Source organism: Hyla sarda, chromosome 4 (assembly GCF_029499605.1).
Source record: "Hyla sarda isolate aHylSar1 chromosome 4, aHylSar1.hap1, whole genome shotgun sequence".
In the NCBI taxonomy this organism is placed as follows: Eukaryota; Metazoa; Chordata; class Amphibia; order Anura; family Hylidae; genus Hyla; species Hyla sarda.
In genome coordinates, this window is record NC_079192.1 from 125,458,052 (window position 1) to 125,480,942 (window position 22,891).

Here is a 22,891-nt window from a genome sequence, read left to right on the forward strand (position 1 = left end):
AAACTTTTTATATGTTGTACATCTTGGCAAAAACATTTCTAATATACTTCATAAACAATTTTTATCTCCTTTTTCTAGAAATCATGGCTTATAAAAAAAGACCACTAGATGTCCCCATACTACCTAGAACATAATCCTGTCCAGCATCATCTTTGTCCAAGATGAAGCCCAAGCTGAGACAAATGCCAATAAGTCAGGGAAGGAGTAGCACTCTCCTGTGCTCACTCCTGTCCTTTCAAACTGCAGCATGAAAACAGAGAGGAGGGGGTTACAGAGCAGCCTGCAGTAATTGGATGAAGAGACTCAGCACTCATGAAGAAAGATGAGTGGGGACACACCCCTCCAAGGTATTTGTGAGAGAATTATAGGTGCTAGACACATAAAAATTATATGTACATTATCAGGATTAAGTACATATAACATTTCTTTTTTTGTGCGATATGACAGGTACTCTTTAAAGGAGTACTCCAGTGCAGTAAAGCTCATCCCCTATCCAAAGGACAGAGAAAAAGTTTTAGATCGAGAGGGGGGGTCGACCTGCTAGGGCTCCCCACGATCTCCTTCATGGTATCCCAGCAGTTCCCAGGAAGGGGGCATGTTGACTCTCGCATCAAGCAGGGCTAAAACATTTGAGAAGAAATAAAACACCTCATTGTCTTTAAAGGGGTACTCCGACGCTAAGACATCTTATCCCCTATCCACGCCCCCTCCCATAGGCTTGCATTGAGGGGGCGGAATGTGACGTCACATGGGAGCGGAGTCGTGACGTCACAATACTACGGCCCCGTGATCGGCAGTCATCAGACCCGGAGCGAACATGCTCAGGGGGATGATGGTAACGGGGTGCTGCGTGAAAGATCACGGGGGTCCCCAGAGGCGGGACCCCCGCTATCAGGCATCTTATCCTCTATCCTTTGGATGGGGGATAAGATGTCTAAGAGCCGGAGTACCCCTTTAATATTATATACTCTGATAGCATGGAAAAAGATCTAAAGGAGTATATGCCCCCTCCATGTATTTCTAAGGGAGAGCTAGAGATACAGTGTTTAGGTATCTCCGGCTCTCCCATGGAGATACATGGAGGGGGCATATACTCCTTTAGATATTTTTCCATGCTATCAGAGTATATAATATTAAAGACAATGAGGTGTTTTATTTCTTCTCAAGTGTTTTAGCCCTGACTAGTCAAGGGCTTACTTGTGATTTACAGTGCAATGATATGAAAACTTTTAACACCATTTTGAACAATGGCACTTTGAAGAATGAATATAGAGGAAAATATAGAAGAACTTTTGACAGTGCTTTGTCAGAACCAAAAAAGAATTGAGAAGTGGATGTCAAGGATATCAAAGGGACAGCACAACACAGAGCTATAAGTAAAGATCTTCCAAAATTGTCAAGATAAATGCAGATATACCATTAAAGGGGTTATCCACCATAAGGTGATTTTAGTACTTACCTGACAGACAGTAATGGCCATGCTTAGGAAGGATCTGTGCTTTGTCTTGGGAATGGCTATGTTGTGAGATTACCATAATGCTGAGCCTATCTTTTTGTAAACTGGCTATTTCCTGTTGGAGTTTGTTTCCATGGACTACAAATTCTCTAATTCTTTGTTTGTAAGTGTGAGGTCCCTTTTCTCCCTCCCACACATCAGCCACACCACCCATTGAAACACACATGTGAGCCCTTCAATGCCATAGACTAGTGTTTTCTGACCAGGGAGCATAGTCAAATAAAAAAAATCCCCAAATACCCCTTTAATATTTTAGATGGGAATGATATTCTGTATCTCCTTTAATATATTTCTTATATCAATTGCACTACTCACCAAATAGTCTGTTTAGGATGGGAATTAGGCAAGGTGAATACTGCCCAAAATGTTATATGCAGGGGACAGATTTCCTCCATATGATTCGGAAGTTGCCCTAAAGTCATGGGACTCTGAGAATGAGTTTGGTCAGAAATTACAAGCTATTATTGCTAAAAGTGTAAAAAGGGGAGGCAGTCCTGCTAGGCTAGGTCAGAGTAAAAGATATAAGGTCAAAAATTAGAAGAAAGAGAGAGAGAAAAAAGAAAACGTGTCTAAAATAGCATAAAATGATAACATTTATTTGGAAAAATGATGTGAGGTCTGCGGCAGGGCCCTTGTCGCAGACTGGTCACTAGATAAAATGGTTACAATGGTATAAAATGCTAAAAATATAAAATATGCACAGTGGTATTGCACTTCACTAATTGGACAATGAATCAATGAAAGTGGGGCAATGGGACAGTGCAAACAGTATCTGTTTAGTTATACTGTAAAGTCATATTATAAGAGCCAGGATTAATCCAGATGAAAGTACATAGCAAAAAAAGTTGATAATCCAATAAGGCAAATTTTCGGTAGCTCTGGAGCCTCCCAGATTGGGGCCCACTATAAAAGTTTTTAGGTGCAGAGATACAGGCGGTGCCCCCTCTACCCCGACAGCACGGGGACTGAATGCAAGAGGGCAATCATTATACAGTTCAGGCACTTATTGCCTCTTACCGGCTACAGTGTGCACAGTCAGGTGAGTGCAGTTGTGCTTGCGATCCGGATACACGTCCCTCTGTTCCGGCGGCACGGGAGAAATGTAGGAGGGGTGATATGATCCGGTGCTGGGGGTTGGAGATGATGGCTGGGAAGCAGCGTGTGGCAGCGCTGTGAAGCCTAGCGGTCGTAGCAGCGTATGGCAACGCTGGAGGTATCCCCTCTACCCCGACGGCACGGGGAGCAGATGAGAGAGTAGGTGAGGACCGGCAATGCGTTTCGGGGAACTGTGTCCCCTTTTTCAATGGTGGAGGTTCAGGAAGACTGATACAGTCCTCTTGCATTCAGTCCCCGTGCCGTTGGGGTAGAGGGGTCATCGCCTGTATCTCTGCACCTAAAAACATTTATAGTGGGCCCCAATCTGGGAGGCTCCTGAGCTACCGAAAATTTGCCTTATTGGATTATCAACTTTTTTGCTATGTACTTTCATCTGGATTAATCCTGGCTCTTATAATATGACTTTACAGTATAACTAAACAAATACTGTTTGCACTGTCCCATTGCCCCACTTTCATTGTCTCATTGTTCAATTGTTGAAGTGCAATGCCACTGTGTATATTTAATATAATATTTTAGCATTTTATACCATTGTAACCATTTTATCTAGTGACCAGTCTGCGACAAGGGCCCTGCCACAGACCTCACATCATTTTTCCAAATAAATGTTATCATTTTATGCTATTTTCGACACGTTTTCTTTTTTCTCTCTCTCTTTCTTCTAATTTTTGACCTTATATCTTTTACTCTGACCTAGCCTAGCAGGACTGCCTCCCCTTTTTACACTATTAGTACTCTTTCTTGGCACATGGGTATGTGTAACGCAGTATCCTCGGTATAGGTTTTCTCTTTTTACGTTGAGCTCCCACATTTTTTTTAAAAGAAAGAGGTAAAATCGCTCTGGGCAGTAGAATACGGGAACATTGATAGAGAATCTTAAATGGTTAAAGTAAATGGTTTGAGACATATTTGTTCTTATTTTTTTTTGTTTCCCACTTGTGGGAGTTTAGAGAAATGAATTAATTGGTATAATGATATATTTGCTTGCAAAGAAAATAGTATTTTGCAGTTTTAGGTATCTCTGGGTATATGCAACATTGGCTGCTATGAAGACTGTTATTTCACAAGGCTATGAATGTATTTCTTTCTGCAATGTATGTTATGGAGATACTTACATGGATTCTCTCTGATATATATATATATCAGGGATTGACCGATTATTGGTTTGGGCGATATTATCGTCCGATAATCACAATTTTGGACATTATCGTATCGGCAATTACCTTGCCGATATGCTGATAATGCCCACCCCCCGGCCAGAGGCGACCGTCGCCACCACTGCCCCATTGCCTCCCCCCATCCTCTGGCCACATGCCGCTGCCCCATCGCCTCCCCCCATCCTCTGCCCACATACTGCCGTCGCCCCATCGCCTCCCCCCCCATCCTCTGCCCACATACCGCCGCCGCCCCCCCATCCTCTGCCCCCATACCGCCGCAGCCCCCCCATCCTCTGCCCACATACCGCTGCCGCCCCCCCCATCCTCTGCCTACATACCGCTGCCGCCCCATCGCCTCCCCCATCCCCGGTGTTATAATTACCTGTTCCCGGGGTCCGCGATCCTTCTGGCTCCTGCACTGTTGCTGTGCGCTGCGTAATGACGAGTGACGTCCCCAATGCGACGTCACCGTCAGTGCGCACAGTGACAGCGCAGGACACCGACAGAGCCAGAAGGATCGTGGACCCCCGGGAACAGGGGGGAGGCGATGGGGCGGCGGCGGTATGTGGGCAGAGGATGGGGGGGGGGGCGGCGGTGGTATGTGGGCAGAAGATGGGGGGGATGGATGGGGGGAGGAGGCGATGGGGCAACTGTGGTGGTTAGACTCAGGTCCCCAGGACAGGCAGGGGGAGAGAAGCAGGCGGCAGCGGTCTCTGGCCCGCAAAAGCCACTGCAGTTCATTGATTTAAAGCGCCCGCTTTAAATCATTGATCTCCAACGGCTACTGCCCCGCTGGGGGGTTGAAATAGCTGATAACTTATACCAGAATATCGGTATAAGTTATCGGCTATGGGCCTGAAAGGTGACAGTTTATCGTATCGGCCCTAAAAAAATCGATATCGGTCGATCCCTAATATATATATATATATATATATATATATATATATATATATAGTAAATTTGAGTAGCCGTATTAGTCCTGTGATGCAGATGCAAATCATAAAATGTTGCAGTATCTTGTAATACCTTTTTTATTGGACTAACAGCATTTTGTAGAGACAAGCTTTCGGGATTCCTCCCTTTATCAAGTCCAAAGCAAATCTCTTGCTTTTGACTTGATAAAGGGAGGAATCCCGAAAGCTTGTCTCTACAAAATGCTGTTAGTCCAATATAAATATATATATATATATATATATATATATATATATACACTTGTTATATGTATTGTCTGATGATACTTCATGCTTTGCTCCCCATGTTTGATTAATTGTACTTTGCCTATTGGCATTTGGTCTACTGATATATGCTCGGAATGTCTCCTTATTTCTGCAGACAACTGTACTTTCTGATTAGAATAGATTATACAACAGAAAAAGAACCATGAAGGACACTACAATAAAGTGCACGTCTCATAATACAAACAAAGACACTTTATTGATTACTGCTTTACAATTTCTAAAATTCTTATATAGATAAAAGGGACCATGTGCAGAGCCACAACATTATTGCAACTAGATGTGAAACTGTAAAAAATAAATAGTTTTACAAAGAAAAAATGTTTTCACCGGAGTACCCCTTTAAAGGGGTATTCTAGTTTTTTTTTTTATTTGACTTTGCTACAGGGGCTGTAAAGTTAGTGTAGTTCATAATATAGTGTCTGTACCTGTGTGTGATGGTTTTCTCACAATTCTTATGTGATTTTCACCCCAATATTTATTTTTATCAGCATACAAAATGACTGCTGTCTCAGATTTTTCCCAAGTTGCAATGTGGCCGAGACCTGACTCACTAGTCAGCTGATGACAGGGAGCCTGTCTGCTTCAATGGGTGGAGGGATCGCTTGGTGGGAGAGAGATCAATCTGTCGCTAATGCAACAGCTTTAGGCATCCTGATAGAAAACCATAGGTCTTTTGAATGGATGCAGCTCATTTATGTTTCAATGGGTGGGGTGGCTGATGTGTGGGAGGGAAGAAAATGGGATTATGGGATTTGTAGTAAAAAAAAAAGAAAACTCACACAGGAAATACCAGTTCACAAAAAGCTAGCCACAGTGTTATGATAATCTCACAACATAGCCATTTAGCCCCAAGACAGGCGCAGATCCTTCCTAAGCATGTCCATTACTGTTTGCCAGGTACGTACTAAAATCACCTTATGGTGGATAACCCCTTTAACATGTCTAGCTTGAAAGAAAGATGAGATGGATACGATATGATAGAAACTTTTAAAGGGGTTATCCAGCCAAAGACATCTTATCCCCTATTCAAAGGATAGGGGATAAGATATGTGATCGCGGGGCGCCCGCTGCTGGGACCCCCCCACGATCTCTTTTCTCCTTGCAGCACCCGCATTCTATGCGGGGTGGCGTCACCAGTCTCGGAGAGCCCTTTCTTTCCGGGACTGGAGATATATGACGTAACGCCATGCCCCCTCATGACGTCACGCAACATCCCCTCCATTCATGTCTATGGTGACCCGGAATATAAGGTGGATCGCGGGTGTCTAAGACACCCACAATCCCGCTGAAGAGATAGGAGTGAGGTGGCAGGGGTGCCACCCCTCCTATCCCTGCTATTGGTGGTCTAGACGCGACCACCAATAGCAGATCGGGGGCGGGGGGGTTAACTTTCGTTATCCCCGTCCTGCCCACCCACAATAGGCGGGGAGAATGGGGAAACCACAGAGGACCGGCGCCGGAGTTCACTTACCGATCTGCGGAGGCTGCGGGATCGGTGTCGGAGATCGGCAGGCGGCGATGACTTGCAGCAGGCTCCCTGGATCCGACGGAAGCCGGTAAGTTGCCTAGCAACATCTGGAGGGCTGCAGTCCGAGACCACTATATAGTGGTCTCTATACTGTAGCACTCCAGATGTTGCAAAACTACAACTGGGAGCATGCTGGGAGTTGTAGTTTCGATCCCTCCAGCTGTTGCATAACTACATCTCCCAGCATGCCCTTCGGTGATCAGTACATGCTGGGAGTTGTAGTTTTGCAACAGCTGGAGGCACACTGGTTGGAAAATATTGAGTTAGATAACAGAACCTAACTGAAGGTTTTCCAACCAGTGTGCCTCCAGCTGTTGCAAAAGTACAACTCCCAGCATGCATGATCTGTCAGTACATGCTGGGAGTTGTAGTTTTGAAACAGCTGGAGGTTTGCCCCCCCCCCCCCATGTGAACTTACAGGGTACATTCACACGGACAGGCTTACAGTAAGTTTTCTGCTTCAAGTATGAGCTGTGGCAAATTTTTCGCTGCAGCGCAAACTCCTAGCAGGGAACTCACTGTAAACCTCCGCCAGTGCGAATGTACCCTAAAAACACTACACTACACTGCACTAACACAAAATAAAGGGTAAAACACTACACATACACCGCCTTACACTGCCCCCCCCCCCCCCCCCCAATAGAAATTAAAAACGTATTGTATGGCAGTGTTTCCAAAACGGAGCATCCAGCTGTTGCAAAACAACAACTCCCAGCATTTCTGGACAGCCACTGACTGTACAGGCATGCTTGGAATTTAGCAACAGCTGGAGACACCCTGTTTGGGAATCACTGGCGTAGAATACCCCTATGTCCACCCCTATGCAATCCCTAATTTAGTGCTCAAATGCGCATGGGGCTCTCTCACTTCGGAGCCCTGTCGTATTTCAAGGAAACAGTTTAGGGACACATATGGGGTATCTCCGTACTCGGGAGAAATTACACTACAAATATTGGGGGGCTTTTTCTCCTTTTACCCCTTATGAAAAGGAAAAGTTGGGGTCTACACCAGCCTGTTAGTGTAAAAAAAAAATTTTTTTTACACTAACATGCTGGTGTTGCCCTTCACTTTTTATTTTCACAAGAGGTAAAAGGAAAAAAGACCCCCAAAATTTGTAACGCAATTTCTCATGAGTACGGAAATACCCCATATGTTGGCGTAAAATGATCTGCGGGCGCATAACAAGGCTCAGGAGTGAGAGTGCACCATGTACATTTGAAGCCTAAATTGGTGATTTGAACAGGGGTGGCTAATTTTACAGCGGTTCTGACATAAACGCAAAAAAATAAATACTGACATGTGACCCCATTTTGGAAACTACACCCCTCACGGAATGTAACAAGGGGTATAGTGAGCCTTAACACCCCACAGGTGTTTGACAAATGTTCATTAAAGTTTGATGGGAAAATGAAAAAAATTATTTTTTTTCACTAAAATGCTGGTGTTACCCTAAATTTTTCATTTTCACAAGGGAAAATAGGAAAAATTCCCCCCAAAATTTGTAACCCCATTTCTTCTGAGTAAGAAAATACCGCAAATGTGGATGTAAAGTGCTCTGCGGGTGAACTACAATGCTCAGAAGAGAAGGAGCGCCATTGGGATTTTGAAGAGAAAATGTGTCCGGAATTGAAGGCCACGTGTGTTTACAAAGCCCCCATAGTGCCAGAACAATGGACCCCCCAACATGTGACCCCATTTTGGAAACTACACCCCTCACGTAATGTAATAAGGGGTACAGTGAGCATTTACACCCCACAGGTGTCTGACAGATTTTTGTAACAGTGGTCTGTAAAAATGAAAAATTTAATTTTTCATTTGCTCAGCCCACTGTTCCAAAGATCTGTCAAATGCCAGTGGGGTGCCCCCTTATTAAATTCTGTGAGGGGTGTAGTTTTCAAAATGGGGTCACATGTGGGGAGGTCCACTGTTCTGGCACCACGGGGGGCTTTGTAAACACACATGGCCCCTGACTACCATTCCAAACAAATTCACTCTTCAAAAGCTCAATGGTGCTCCTCCTCTTCTGAGCATTGTAGTTGGACCGCAGGGCACTTGACGTCCACACATGGGGTATTTCCATACTCAGAAGAAATGGGGTTACAAATTTTGGGGGTAATTATCTCCTATTGCCCCTTGTTAAAATGTAAAATTTGGGGAAAAACCAGCATTTTAGTGAAAACATTTTTTTTCATTTACACATCCACCTTTAACAAAAAGTCGTGAAATACCTGTGAGGTGTTTAGGCTCACTGTACCCCTTGTTACGTTCTTTGAGGGGTGTAGTTTCCAAAATAGTATGCCATGTGGGTATTTTTGCTGTTCTGGCACCATAGGGGCTTCCTAAATGCGACATGCCCCCAAAAAACCATTTCAGCAAAATTTGCTTTCCAAAAGCCAAATGTGACTCCTTCTCTTCTGAGCATTGTAGTGCGCCTGCAGTGCATTTTACGTCCTAACATGGGGTATTTCCATACTCAGAAGAGATGGGGTTACAAATTTCTCCCCTTACCCTTTATAAAAAATTGTAAATTTGGGGAAAAAAACTGCACTTTAGTGAATTATTTTTTATCCATTTACACATCCGACTTTAACGAAAAGTCGTCAAACACCTGTGGGGTATTAAGGCTCACTGGACCCCTTGTTACGTGCCTTGAGGGGTGTAGTTTCCAAAATGGTATGCCATATTGGGGGTTTTCTGCTGTTCTGGCACCATAGGGGCTTCCTAAATGTGACATGCCCCCCAAAAACCATTTCAGAAAAACACTCTCCAAAATTCCACTGTCGCTCCTTCCCTTCTGAGCCCTCTACTGCGCCCGCCGAACACTTGACATACACATATGAGGTATTTCCTTACTCGAGAGGAATTGGGTTACCAATTTTGAGAGGATTTTTCTCCTTTTACCCCTTGTAAAAATTCAAAAACTGGGTCTACAAGAACATACGAGTGTAAAAAAATGAAGATTTTGAATTTTCTCCTTCACTTTGCTGCTATTCCTGTGAAACACCTAAAGGGTTAACACACTTACTGAATGTCATTTTGAATACTTTGAGGAGTGCAGTTTTTATAAAGGGGTCATTTGTGGGGTATTTCTAATAAGAAGACCCTTCAAATCCACTTCAAACCTGAACTGGTCCATGAAAAATTCAGATTTTGAAAATTTTGTGAAAATTTGGAAAATTGCTGCTGAACTTTGAAGCCCTCTGATGTCTTCCAAAAGTAAAAACATGTCTACTTTATGATGAAAATATAAAGTAGACATATTGTATATGTGAATCAATATATAATTTATTTGGAATGTTTATTTTCCTTACAAGCAGAGAGCTTCAAAGTTAGAAAAATGCTAAATTTTCAATTTTTTCATCAAATTTGGGAATTTTTCACCAAGAAATGATGCAAGTATCGACAAAATTTTACCACTACCATAAAGAAGAATATGTCACGAAAAAAAAAATCTTGGAATCAGAATGAAAGAAAAAAAAAAAGCATCCCAGAGTTATTAATGCTTAAAGTGAAAGTGGTAAGATGTGCAAAAAACGCTCTGGTCCTAAGGTGTAAAATGGCCTGGTCCTTAAAGGGTTAAACACTAGTAGATTTTATGACACATTCTTTTTAAACTGAATGCTTTTTCTAAGCAGTGAGAATATCTATGCTAAAGTAGCAGAGAATAAAGACCAACTGGGCATGCTTATCCTGCAGGACATTGCCAAGGAAAATATAGTAAAAACAATATACAATATGAACATAAAATGATTTTTAAAATACAGTACAATAGAGCAATGTGCTTGTGTGAATGGCACTTTAATTCAAACCATGCAATACAAAGCCTCTGAGATATTAAAGGGTGTTAGCAGCCATAGCTAAGGAAGGTATCATCAGGTCACAGAAATATTTTCTGATGTCTTATTTTTGTTCACCTTTATTAGAATAGTTGATGTAAATCTGTACTCATGCATTACTTGACACAGTGATTTTGGATGTTTAGCACGCTAGTGAATGAAGATTTGTAGATATATCTTAATTAAAGGGGTACTCCGGTGAAAACCTTTTTTCTTTTAAATCAACTGGCTCCCGAAAGTTAAACAGATTTGTAAATTACTTCTATTAAAAAATCTTAATCCTTCCTGTATTTATTAGCTGCTGAATACTACAGAGGAAATTATTTTCTTTTTAGAATGCTCTTTGATGACATCACGAGCACAGTTCTCTTTGCTGACGTTATTATAATAATAATAAGTCTTTATTTATTGTTGTCCTTAGTGGGATTTGAACCCAAGGCCCCAGCACTGCAAAGCAGCAGTGCTAACCACTGAGCCACCATGCTGCCCTTAGCATACATCTTCTATGCACGGTTGCTAAAATGGACAGAGATGTCAGCAGAGAGCACTGTGCTCGTGATGTCATCAGAGTTCCAAAAAGAAAGGAATTTCCTCTGTAGCATTCAGCAGTTAATAAGTACTGGAAGGATTAAGATTTTTTTAATAGAAGTAATTTACAAATATGTTTAACTTTCTGGCACCAGTTGATTTAAAAGAAAAAAGGTTTTCACCGGAGTACCCCTTTAACCCCTTTAGGACGCAGGACGTAAATGTACGTCCTGGTGCGGTGGTACTTAACGCACCAGGACGTACATTTACGTCCTAAGCATAACCGCGGGCATCGGAGCGATGCCCGTGTCATGCGCGGCTGATCCCGGCTGCTGATCGCAGCCAGGGACCCGCCGGCAATGGCCGACGCCCGCGATCTCGCGGGCGTCGGCCATTAACCCCTCAGGTGCCGGGATCAATACAGATCCCGGCATCTGCGGCAGTGCGCGATTTGAATGAATGATCGGATCGCCCGCAGCGCTGCTGCGGGGATCCGATCATTCATAACGCCGCACGGAGGTCCCCTCTCCTTCCTCCGTGCGGCTCCCGGCGTCTCCTGCTCTGGTCTGTGATCGAGCAGACCAGAGCAGGAGATGACCGATAATACTGATCTGTTCTATGTCCTATACATAGAACAGATCAGTATTAGCAATCATGGTATTGCTATGAATAGTCCCCTATGGGAACTATTCAAGTGTAAAAAAAATGTAAAAAAATGTAAAAGTAAAAGTAAAAAAAAAGTGAAAAATCCCCTCCCCCAATAAAAAAGTAAAACGTCCGTTTTTTCCTATTTTACCCCCAAAAAGCGTAATTTTTTTTTTATAGACATATTTGGTATTGCCGCGTGCGTAAATGTCCAAACTATTAAAATAAAATGTTAATGATCCCGTACGGTTAACAGCGTGAACGAAAAAAAAAAAATGTCCAAAATTCCTACTTTTTTTTATACATTTTATTAAAAAAAAATTATAAAAAATGTATTAAAAGTTTTTTATATGCAAATGTGGTATCAAAAAAAAGTACAGATCATGGCGCAAAAAATGAGCCCCCATACCGCCACTTATACGGAAAAATAAAAAAGTTAGAGGTCATCAAAATAAAGGGATTATAAACGTACTAATTTGGTTAAAAAGTTTGTGATTTTTTTTAAACGCAACAATAATATAAAAGTATGTAATAATGGGTATCATTTTAATCGTATTGACCCTCAGAATAAAGAACACATGTCATTTTTACCATAAATTGTACGGCGTGAAAACGAAACCTTCCAAAATTAGCAAAATTGCGTTTTTCGTTTTAATTTCCCCACAAAAATAGTGTTTTTTGGTTGCGCCATACATTTTATGATATAATGAGTGATGTCATTACAAAGGATAACTGGTCACGCAAAAAACAAGCCCTCATACTAGTCTGTGGATGAAAATATAAAAGAGTTATGATTTTTGGAAGGCGAGGAGGAAAAAATGAAAACTTAAAAATTTAATTGTCTGAGTCCTTAAGGCCAAAATATGCTGAGTCCTTAAGGGGTTAAACAGTGTTCTTTTTGGCGATTCTCATGTCACTTCATAGCTGTTAGCTGTATTTTTATCCTGGCTAAATTAAGAGTTAATAGGCTTATCTACAGCTCCTGCAGTATTCATGGAGACGCTCAGCACCTCTCGGTGCAGAAAAACAATCTATCTGATACAGAGAATACTGAGTAAATTCTCAGTGTTTATACAGTCATGGCTGTAAATGTTGGCACCCCTAAAATATTTCTAAAAAATGAAGTATTTCTCACAGAAAAGGATTGCAGTAACACATGTTTTGCTATACACATGTTTATTCCCTTTGTGTGTATTGGAACTAAACCAAAAAAGGTAAGAAAAAAAGCAAATTGGACATAATGTCCCAACAAACTCCAAAAATGGGCTGGACAAAATTATTGGCACCCTTAAAGGGGTACTCCGGTGAAAACCTTTTTTCTTTTAAATCAACTGGTGGCAGAAAGTTAAACATATTTGTAAATTAAAAGACAAAATGTAGCCCGGACCTTCTAGGTGAGTGTATAGAAATAAATGATCATGGATCGTGCTTCAATAATAATGATCAACAATTAAAAAAAATAATATAATGTGAATAAAATTACAAATTATGTTACCAGTCTTTGTAGTAGTAACCCGGGCAATAGATGTTGTTCCCACAGTGCCTGGATGTCTTTAGTGCACTGGGTCCTCTGTGCAGCGATTCCAGACGTAGGCAGCTTGGTCCAGTGAGGTCTGGATAGAGGCGGTGGCAGTCGCTTACGGCTGAGGTGCTGGCAGGCGCCGATGGTCACAATGGTGCCAGCGGACTGCTGGCGCTGGCATGCGCTGGAGATGGTATATTCCTCACCGCTAGCTGGTTGGCGCTCGGGACCGTATGCTGGATGCAAGGAGCTCGCCTCGTGTTGCCGGCGTCTGACGTCAGCTGTAGTTGGAGCCTGGATCACTGCACCAGAATGGATTTGTATTGCTGGACCGGGCAAACAGCGGAGTAAAACGCTGATAATAGTACAGTTCATAAGAGGTAACCGGCCTTGATAGATGGACACAGTTCTCAGATGTGATATGCCAGTTGTTGTATATGCCAGTTATCATGCATAAACGACTAATTGTCATAAAATGGTCTCATCTGTCATAAAATGTATGGCGCAACCAAAAAATTCTTTTACATACTTTTTTATTATTATACAGCCTAAATGAGTGCGTTTAAAATCCCTCTATTTTGCTGACCTATAACTTTTTCATTTTTCCGTATAAGCGACAGTATGAGAGCTCATTTTTTGCACTGTGATCTGTACTTTTTGTTGATACCACATTTGCTATATAAAACTTTTAATACATTTTTTATCAATTTTATTTGGAATAAAATGTTATAAATAAGCAGCAATTTTGGACTTTTTTTTTATGTTTATGCCGTTCAGGATATTTAACATAATATTGTAATAGTTCGGATATTTACGCATGTAGCGATACCGAATATGTTTATTAAAAACATTTTTTTTACACTTTTTGGGGGTAAAATGGGGAAAACGGACAATTAACATTTTTATCGGGGGAGGGGATTTTTCTAATTTTTTTCTTGAATTTTTTACTTTTTTTTACTTTTACACTTTAACCCCTTAAGGACGCAGGACGTAAATGTACGTCCTGGTGCGGTGGTACTTAACGCACCAGGACGTACATTTACGTCCTGTGCATAACCGCAGGCATCGGAGCGATGCCCGTGTCATGCGCGGCTGATCCCGGCTGCTGATCGCAGCCAGGGACCCGCCGGCAATGGCCGACGCCCGCGATCTCGCGGGCGTCCGCCATTAACCCCTCAGGTGCCGGGATCAATACAGTGCGCGATTTGAATGAATGATCGGATCGCCCGCAGCGCTGCTGCGGGGATCCGATCATTCAGAACGCAGCACGGAGGTCCCCTCACCTTCCTCCGTCCGGCTCCCGGCGTCTCCTGCTCTGGTCTGAGATCAAGCAGACCAGAGCATTTGATCGCCGATAACACTGATCTGTTCTATGTCCTATACATAGAACAGATCAGTATTAGCAATCATGGTATTGCTATGAATAGTCCCCTATGGGGACTATTCAAGTGTAAAAAAAAAAATTTAAAAAAATTTAAAAGTAAAAGTAAAAAAAAAGGGAAAAATCCCCTCCCCCAATAAAAATGTAAAACGTCCGTTTTTTCCTATTTTACCCCCAAAAAGCGTAAAAAATAAATTTTATAGACAAATTTGGTATCGCCGCGTGTGTAAATGTCCGAACTATTAAAATAAAATGTTAATGATCCCGTACGGTGAACAGCGTGAACGGAAAAAAAAAATCAAAAATTGCTACTTTTTTAATACATTTTATTAAAAAAAAATTATAAAAAATGTATTCAAAGTTTTTTATATGCAAATGTGGTATAAAAAAAAAGTACAGATCATGGCGCAAAAAATGAGCCCCCATACCGCCGCTTATACGGAAAAATAAAAAAGTTAGAGGTCATCAAAATAAAGGGATTATAAACGTACTAATTTGGTTAAAAAGTTTGTGATTTTTTTTAAGCGCAACAATAATAGAAAAGTATGTAATAATGGGTATCATTTTAATCGTATTGACCCTCAGAATAAAGAACACATGTAATTTTTACCATAAATTGTACAGTGTGAAAACGAAACCTTCCAAAATTAGCAAAATTGCGTTTTTCGTTTTAATTTCCCCACAAAAATAGTGTTTTTTGGTTGCGCCATACATTTTATGATATAATGAGTTATGTCATTACAAAGGACAACTGGTCACGCAAAAAACAAGCCCTCATACTAGTCTGTGGATGAAAATATAAAAGAGTTATAATTTTTAGAAGGCGAGGAGGAAAAAATGAAAACGTAAAAATGTAATTGTCTGAGTCCTTAAGGCCAAAATGGGCTGAGTCCTTAAGGGGTTATTAGTCCCCATAGGGGACTATTTATAGCAATCATTCGATTACTAATACTGTTTAGTGCTATGCATAGGGCACAGCACTGATCAGTGTTATCAGTCATCTTCTGCTCTGGTCTGCTCGATCTCAGACCAGAGCAGAAGACACGTGGAAGGCAGCAGAAGCAGGTGAGGGAACCTCCGCCTGCCATTCTGGATGATCCCCGCGGCAGCGCTGCGGGAGATCCGATCATCCATTTTTGTGACCACAGCACTGCAGATGCCGTGATCTGTATTGCAATCGCGGATGTCCGCCATTACCGGCGGGTCCCTGGCTGCTATCAGCAGCCGGGACCTGCCGCGCATGACCTGAGCATCACTCCGATGCTCGTGGTCATGTATAGGATGTAATTGTACATCCTGGTGCATTAAGTACCACCGCACCATGACGTACATTTACGTCCTTTGTCGTTAAGGGGTTAAATGTCGACGGATAGTTCACGCTGACACTGATGCTCCCTGGGCCTGCAGGACAGCTTGAATATCTTTGGAACTTGTTTGGGGCTGCTTATCCATCATCCGTACTATCCTGCGTTGACACCTTTCATCAATTTTTCTCTTTCGTCCACGACCAGAGAGATTAGCTACAGTGCCATGGGTTGCAAACTTCTTGATCATTTTGCACACTGTGGACAAAGGCAAATCTAGACCTCTGGGGATGGACTTTTAACCTTGAGATTGTTGATATTTTTCCACAATTTTGGTTCTCAAGTCCTCAGACAGTTCTCTTCTCCTCTTTCTGATGTCCATGCTTAGTGTGGCACACACAGACACACAATGCAAAGACTAAGGCTAGATTCAGACTACGGAATTTCCGCCTGCAATTATGCTTTGAAATTGCAGGCGGAAATTCCGCTTGCTAAAATGTGTAGTGTAGTGAATGGGTTTCCATTAAAAAATTTACACTTCGGAATTTGTGAAGCGGAATTTGTGAATGGAAAATCCGCTTGAAAATTTCCGCCTGAAGAATGGCGGTGCTCTTTCTTCATGCGGAAATCCGCACGGAAGACATTGCAGTCTATTGAAGACTGCAGTGTCCGCGCGGTCCTAGCGCTGACTGATTCAGTCAGCGCTGGCCGCACTCGGAATCTCGGGGTGGAAATTTTCTGTCCGGAGATTCCGTAGTCTGAACCTAGCCTAAGTGAACTTCTCTCCTTTATATCTGCTTTAAGGTGTGATTTTTATATTGCCCACACCTGTTACTTGCCCCAGGTGAGTTTAAATGCTTGAAACAATCTTATTTTTCCACAATTTTGAAACGGTGCCAATAATTTTGTCCAGACCATTGTTGGAGTTTGGTGTGACATTATGTCCAATTTGCTTTTTTTCCTCCCTTTTTTGGTTTAGTTCCAATACACACAAAGGGGATAAACATGTGTATAGGAAAACATGTGTTACTGCAATCCTTTTCTGTGAGAAATACTTCATTTTCTAGAAAAATTTGAGGGGTGCCAACATTGACGGCCATGACTGTATGTATTCTATATAAGGATATTTTTAGTTTCTTATTCTAACAAGTGATGGGAGTTAAAAGTTATTTATATAAATAAAAATATCGTATTGACCTGTGAAAGTTAAGCATTCGTAGATACAGTGTTATGATATACAATTATCTTGAACAATCTAATATTAACACCACATTATAAACTGGTTTACTGGAAGTTTATCATAGGTCATCATAGATTAACTTAGGTCTATAACCAACATAAATGTTCCAAAAACTTGGACCTGACTTTACATTCTTTGACATATAAATGCCATATGATGTTCTTTATACTAGTTGATTCACTGTTATTGCTGGCACACAATGCATGGTACGGGTAGGTGGTGATCACAGCTATTGCATTGCCTGGATAGTCAAGGTAACTAACTGGCTTTGAACAAATCCTATTTAGTGTCCTGAGCCTTTCATAGCCCTCCCCCACCTCTGCAGATGGTAAGACGTACACTGACTTTGTCCCGTCAATCAGATGCTAATCTCTGTTTTATAGCATTCCCTATAGCGTGATAAATCGTCAACATGGCTCTTCAGGACGGCAAAAGTAAATCATCATATCAATGAAGAAACAACAGGCATCAAGCTGTAAGCGATACGTACTTAGGCATTTATCATTACGTGTTATCCTGACACGATGACAACTGAGCTGACTTTTTAATGGAATCTACACACCAAGAAATGTCACCACGAAAAAAGGGAAACAACACAACCTCATTTTCATGGACATCTACAATCGATAATCACTAAATACCCTTTCAGTATAAGAAGATCTGGGCTACTTACTAAGCTAGAAGAAAAAACTTCAGTCCTATTTTTTAGGATATTTTAAACTAATGAAACTAAACTGTCACAAAGTGGAAAATGCTATTCCCTGAGGTGAAGATCTTTAGATTGTAGAGACCAGACACCAGTCAGTATCAAGTATGAGGCTGATGGATGAAATGGCTGTCCGGAAGGCCCTGAGGAGGAACAAACTATGCAAGGATTTCATCAATTCTGTCTCCTACCAGGTGAGATATCTTAAACATCCATTTTATCAGACAATGTATGTTCCTTCAACAATAGTATTAGGTTAAAGACGTTTTGCTTCATGCCAACACTGGATAAACTATTGTTTAATACCACAGTTCAATAAACTTCGTAGTACATATTGGGTTAGTGTAAACATAGGGCCAGCTGGGATTCACCCAAGGCCTATATACACCAGCCTTGTGCATTTATATGGGTACATTTTCTTCTATTAGTCATTTACACAAAATAGCACCTTAAATATTGGGTATTCCAATTCTATGGTGTCTTCAACAGTGTTTGTCCGCACTCCCAAACCAAGTACAGCTTACACAGAGAAAGTACATCCAATGCTTAGTATAGCATGAAGTTAAACCTATTTCCTACTGTGTTGATCCATGGAAGGGCAAAAAACCCTTATGGAGGCAGATGCCTATTGTCTCATACTATGGAAAAAACACAATAATCCCCTGGATCAACACCCCACCTTCAGAAATGTATTAACCATAGATTGGCTTGTAATATTATGTTGTAATGTTTTCTGTAGATATGTTGCTGCTGTGGGCCCTCTCCGTGCTCTCTGTGTTGTGCATGCTTTCCAAGCATCAAGGTGTCTACTGGTACCAGACTGCTGTACACATTCTTCCATATTTTTGCCTCCACCATCTGTTGCCTCATGCTTTCCAGAAAGGTGTCAGAAGCTGTCAAGGAACATGTGAGTACAGGCCGTCTATGTAGCGGTATTTATTTTCATTTCCTAGTGTTTATAACCATCAATAATTAGCATTGTGCATACATAGAAATCATCACTATCATTACCATTATAAAATCTCCCTTCTCTGACGCCTCCTGTACATTCAGAGGTGCAACTAGAAGCTCCTGGGCCCAAAAGCTAAATTTATAAAATAATACATATAATATATATATGAGGGCTCTTACCTACCATGTGCTTTTAATTATAATGGATTCTATGTGCCGGAAAGACCTTTGGTCCCCCTCTGACACCAGGACCTAGGTGCCGCTGGTACCAATTGGTACACCACTGGGCCGATACTGGGCCCAAATAGTTGTTGTACATCATTTCTTTATGCTGCAGGCTATAAAAGAAAGAGCACCACAGATTTACAATCAGAATACACAACAGTTACATCCAGTGTCTTACAGGTGACATCTTCTCTGATCAGAGTTGTTATCTTTTCTTTTCCATCCGACCCATGCTGTCATAATGACCTCTGAACACTGTAGAGTTTGCTGCCCAGATATCTTTGACCCCTTTCTTCTGTAGCCCATCCCGACCCTATATAACAAAACAATTAAATTGAGACCCCAGACCAGTCCTATAAATAAATTCAGACTCTAATCCAAACTCCTAAATTAATTCAGATCACATACTAGACCCTACATTTAGTTCCATCCCCAAACCAGACTCCAGGCCCCAGGTCAGACCCAAAATATAGTCAGACCCCAGACTATAATGATTAATAAATGCAGACCCCTGAATTCAAACCCCAGACCTAACATCTCAACTAACTCAGACCTTAGACAGAAAAATGATTCAGACCCTAGACCAGAGGCATAAACTTACCCTCCTTCACATCTGGCCTTCTCTTCAATTCTGGATTCTATTGCACAGAGGGTTCTAATGTCAGCATAGTCATACTGCTGCAGTCTATGGGGGATATTTATCATTGTGTATTAAGCTACACATAATGTATTCAGCTGCGCATACTTTAATAAAAGTTGCACACAGTGGCCCTGATTTACTATTGTAAACCCTACATGTTTTGTCGGGTTGTGCGCCAGATTCTGTCCGCATTGCCCCAGAAATTCTGTCTGCGCCAGAATTTTCGCCAGAATTTAAAATAACCTGACTAACTCTCCATTTAATTGAGAAAACCCGAAAAGGTTATGGTCGCCGGGAAAAGGGGGCGTGTCACCGACATTTTCACAAAAACCCAACATATTTACTAAGGTTTCCACAGTAGTGGATTTGAGCTGAGGAAAACCCTACAGATCAGAGCATGTGTAAAAAAAGAAAAATGTAGGGAAAAGTGCAAAATGTAGGGAAACCTTGGTAAATACAGTGGGAAAAAATTGTAGGGAATTAAAACCCACAAAGAAAACTACACTCCACTCTTAGTAAATCCGGGCCAGTGTGATAAATTTGGCGCACATGTGTAGGATTTTTGCTTCTGTGCTGTTGTTATAAGCATGTTTTGTAAATAAAAAGATTGCTGGTATTGGTTTGCAACATTTGGAGCCTTTTAGAGAAAGGTTGCACATGATAAATTCACAACCACTGCAAAGTCAGTGGCAAAATTGTTCAAGTAAGCAGGTTTGGCAAAAATTACTTAGAGACAAAAAGTCTCACAAAAAGTTAAAAAAAACATTGATTCTCCAAATTTGCGTATTGTGTAAAATGCTTTATGAATTTCCCCATTGTCAGGACCCAGTGGGGACGAGCCCAGGAACAAGGAGGGTAAGTATTGTCAGCCGGTATCTTCTGGATTCATTTGCTAAAAGGCAATAAAATAATTGATGTACTTTATGGGCAGTCTTTCCCACAAATCATGCGCGGACCTCCTTCCTCTACAGGTCTTTTTACCAACGCATCCCTTAAGAAACACATTGGGGCAGATTTTCCTATAGCAACCAAGCACAGCTCAGCTCTTATTTTACCAGAGCAATTTGAGAAATAAAAGCTGAACTTTGATTGGTTGCTATAGACAAATAAGACAGTTTTAATAAATCTTCCCTATTACGTCAGTGTTTACACTGACCATTGCACTACTGACCAGATACTGCATTCTGAAAGAAGACTTGGGACCCCTGTTCTCAGTTCCCAAAAGCAGTCGAACACTTATACCCTATTCTGTGGATATGGAGTGAGTGTTAGTAGTACAATCCCTCGATGTAAACAAGAACTGTTGGAAATTACACCAGATCTATTACAAAGGTGTATACTGTATTGTAAGATTAGTACAACTCACTAAACATATTAAACAATTTTCCTTACATGACCTCATGGCTTCCATTCTGTACTCTGGTGTTCTCCAAACTGTGAATCTTCAGATGTTGCAAAACTACAACTCCCGGCTCTTATATAGAGACCTGTATCACAGTGGTCTCAGAACTGTGGACCTCCAGATGTTGCAAAACTAAAACTCCAAACATGCGGCTGTCCGAGCCTGCTCGGAGTTGTAGTTTTGTAACATCTGGAGGTCCACAGTTTGGAGACCACTGTGATACAGGTCTCTATATAAGAGCTGGGAGTTGTAGTTTTGTAACATCTGGAGGTCCACAGTTTGGAGACCACTGTGATACAGCAATATTACCACAAAATGGTGCGCTTAATAATAAACATGTTGTTTTTTACAGCACTTCTAAGCCATGTTTTTTTTTTTTCTAGACACTTCAAATCTGTCAGGAAGCGGGGGGCAAAAAGTGTCAATACATTATAAATTTGCCAGTTATATGTAGGTCCTTTTTGCCACATTTTGCTTGAAAACCTTCCTTTTTTTTCTCCTTAACGCTAACTTCAAAGATAGTCCAGCGGCAAGATATCTGTTTAAAGGAGATACCCAGTAGTGAAAAACGTATCCCCTATCCTAAGGATAGGGGATACGTTTCAGATTGCGTGGGATCCGACCGCTAGGATCTCCTGTACGGGGCCCCGACAGGGAAGAGGGCATGTTGACCACCGCACGAAGCGGCGGCTGACACTCCCCCTCATTACAACGCTATGGCAGAGCCGGAGTTCTGCAGAATTGTATTGAGGGGGCGTGTTGGCCATCGCTTCGTGCAGTGGTCAACAAGCGCTATCTGGCCAGTCGGACCCCCCGCGATCTGAAACGTATCCCCTATCCTTAGGATAGGGGATAAGTTTTTCACCACTGGACTACCCCCTTAAATTTTCTTGTAGCCCTAGACTTTCCCTGAGACTATAGCATTCAGGATATAGATACTCTGTTCCTAGACATCCTTTGGATAGGGGATAAGATATCTGATCGTTTACATTTATGACTTATCATTGAACTTTTATGTTCAGAACACTTGGTTTGGACCTCATGTCGGGAGGTCGCTGGGGTCCCCGCAGCTGTACCCCCCGTGATCAGACATTTTAGGGATTAAGATGTCTAGGGCAGATGTTTAGGTCCCATGCAAGTCTGTCAGACTTCTGGCAAATTGGGATCCTGATCACTGCAGTCCCGGGCTACGAAGTAGCCGGAGATTTAAACAAATTTTCTGCTGCCGAACTGCTGAATTACACATTTAAAATCTAGTATTTTCCTGCAGGACATCTCATTATGTATTGCCTCCTTTCAATCTCAGGTGCCTTGGATTTCTCTTCTGTGCAACCATTTGCCTGGCGGTAATGACTGTGAAATTCTTGTTGGGTATACAGCGGTTTACCGAGTCTGCTTTGGCACTGCATCTTTCTATTTCATCCAGTCAGTATTCCTTATCAATGTGAAGTCTACACAGGAGTTCAGAGCCATGGTCCACAATGGGTAAACTTTAATACTATATCATAAATTCACAGATTTTTGGCCTCCATAAAATATATCTTCCAAATGTACACATTTCTTTTTGCTGTTAACCCTTTCGTCCTACAAATGCATTTAAAAGTGTATTAAAATAGATAATAAATAAGGGTGAAAACAAAATATTAGTAATTAGACTTAAAGGGTTTGGCCACTTTCCACATTATGTTATCTGTTCTAACATGAAAAGTTATATAACTTACCAGAAGGATGTCTACAGAAAGGGTACAGTCTGTAACTTGCTCTGAGGGACAGGGGAACATGTGAAAATAGCATTGCAATTGACTCAGAGGCCATGAGACATAAGTGATACAAATATTGGTGCACAAGGTATGCCTTATTGAGTAATGGTCAGTGTCTAAAAGGCAGTCTGTCAAAGGGGATTTCTCAGTACAACATTAATAATCTCATCTTTAAGGAGTTGAAGCTTGGCTTTTG

General features: G+C 41.5%; 1 protein-coding gene across 1 annotated transcript in view; it reads left to right on the forward strand.

Annotated features, from left to right (window-relative positions):
- Nucleotides 1-22,891, forward strand: part of SERINC4 (serine incorporator 4) — a 74,011-nt gene that overhangs the window by 1,492 nt on the left and 49,628 nt on the right. Inside the window, exons 2-5 of the mRNA XM_056572047.1 lie at nt 79-347; nt 17,395-17,911; nt 18,457-18,624; nt 22,242-22,420. Coding sequence (XP_056428022.1) covers nt 17,825-17,911; nt 18,457-18,624; nt 22,242-22,420 — 434 coding nt within the window. The 5' untranslated portion in view covers nt 79-347; nt 17,395-17,824. The remainder of the gene's footprint in view (nt 1-78; nt 348-17,394; nt 17,912-18,456; nt 18,625-22,241; nt 22,421-22,891) is intronic.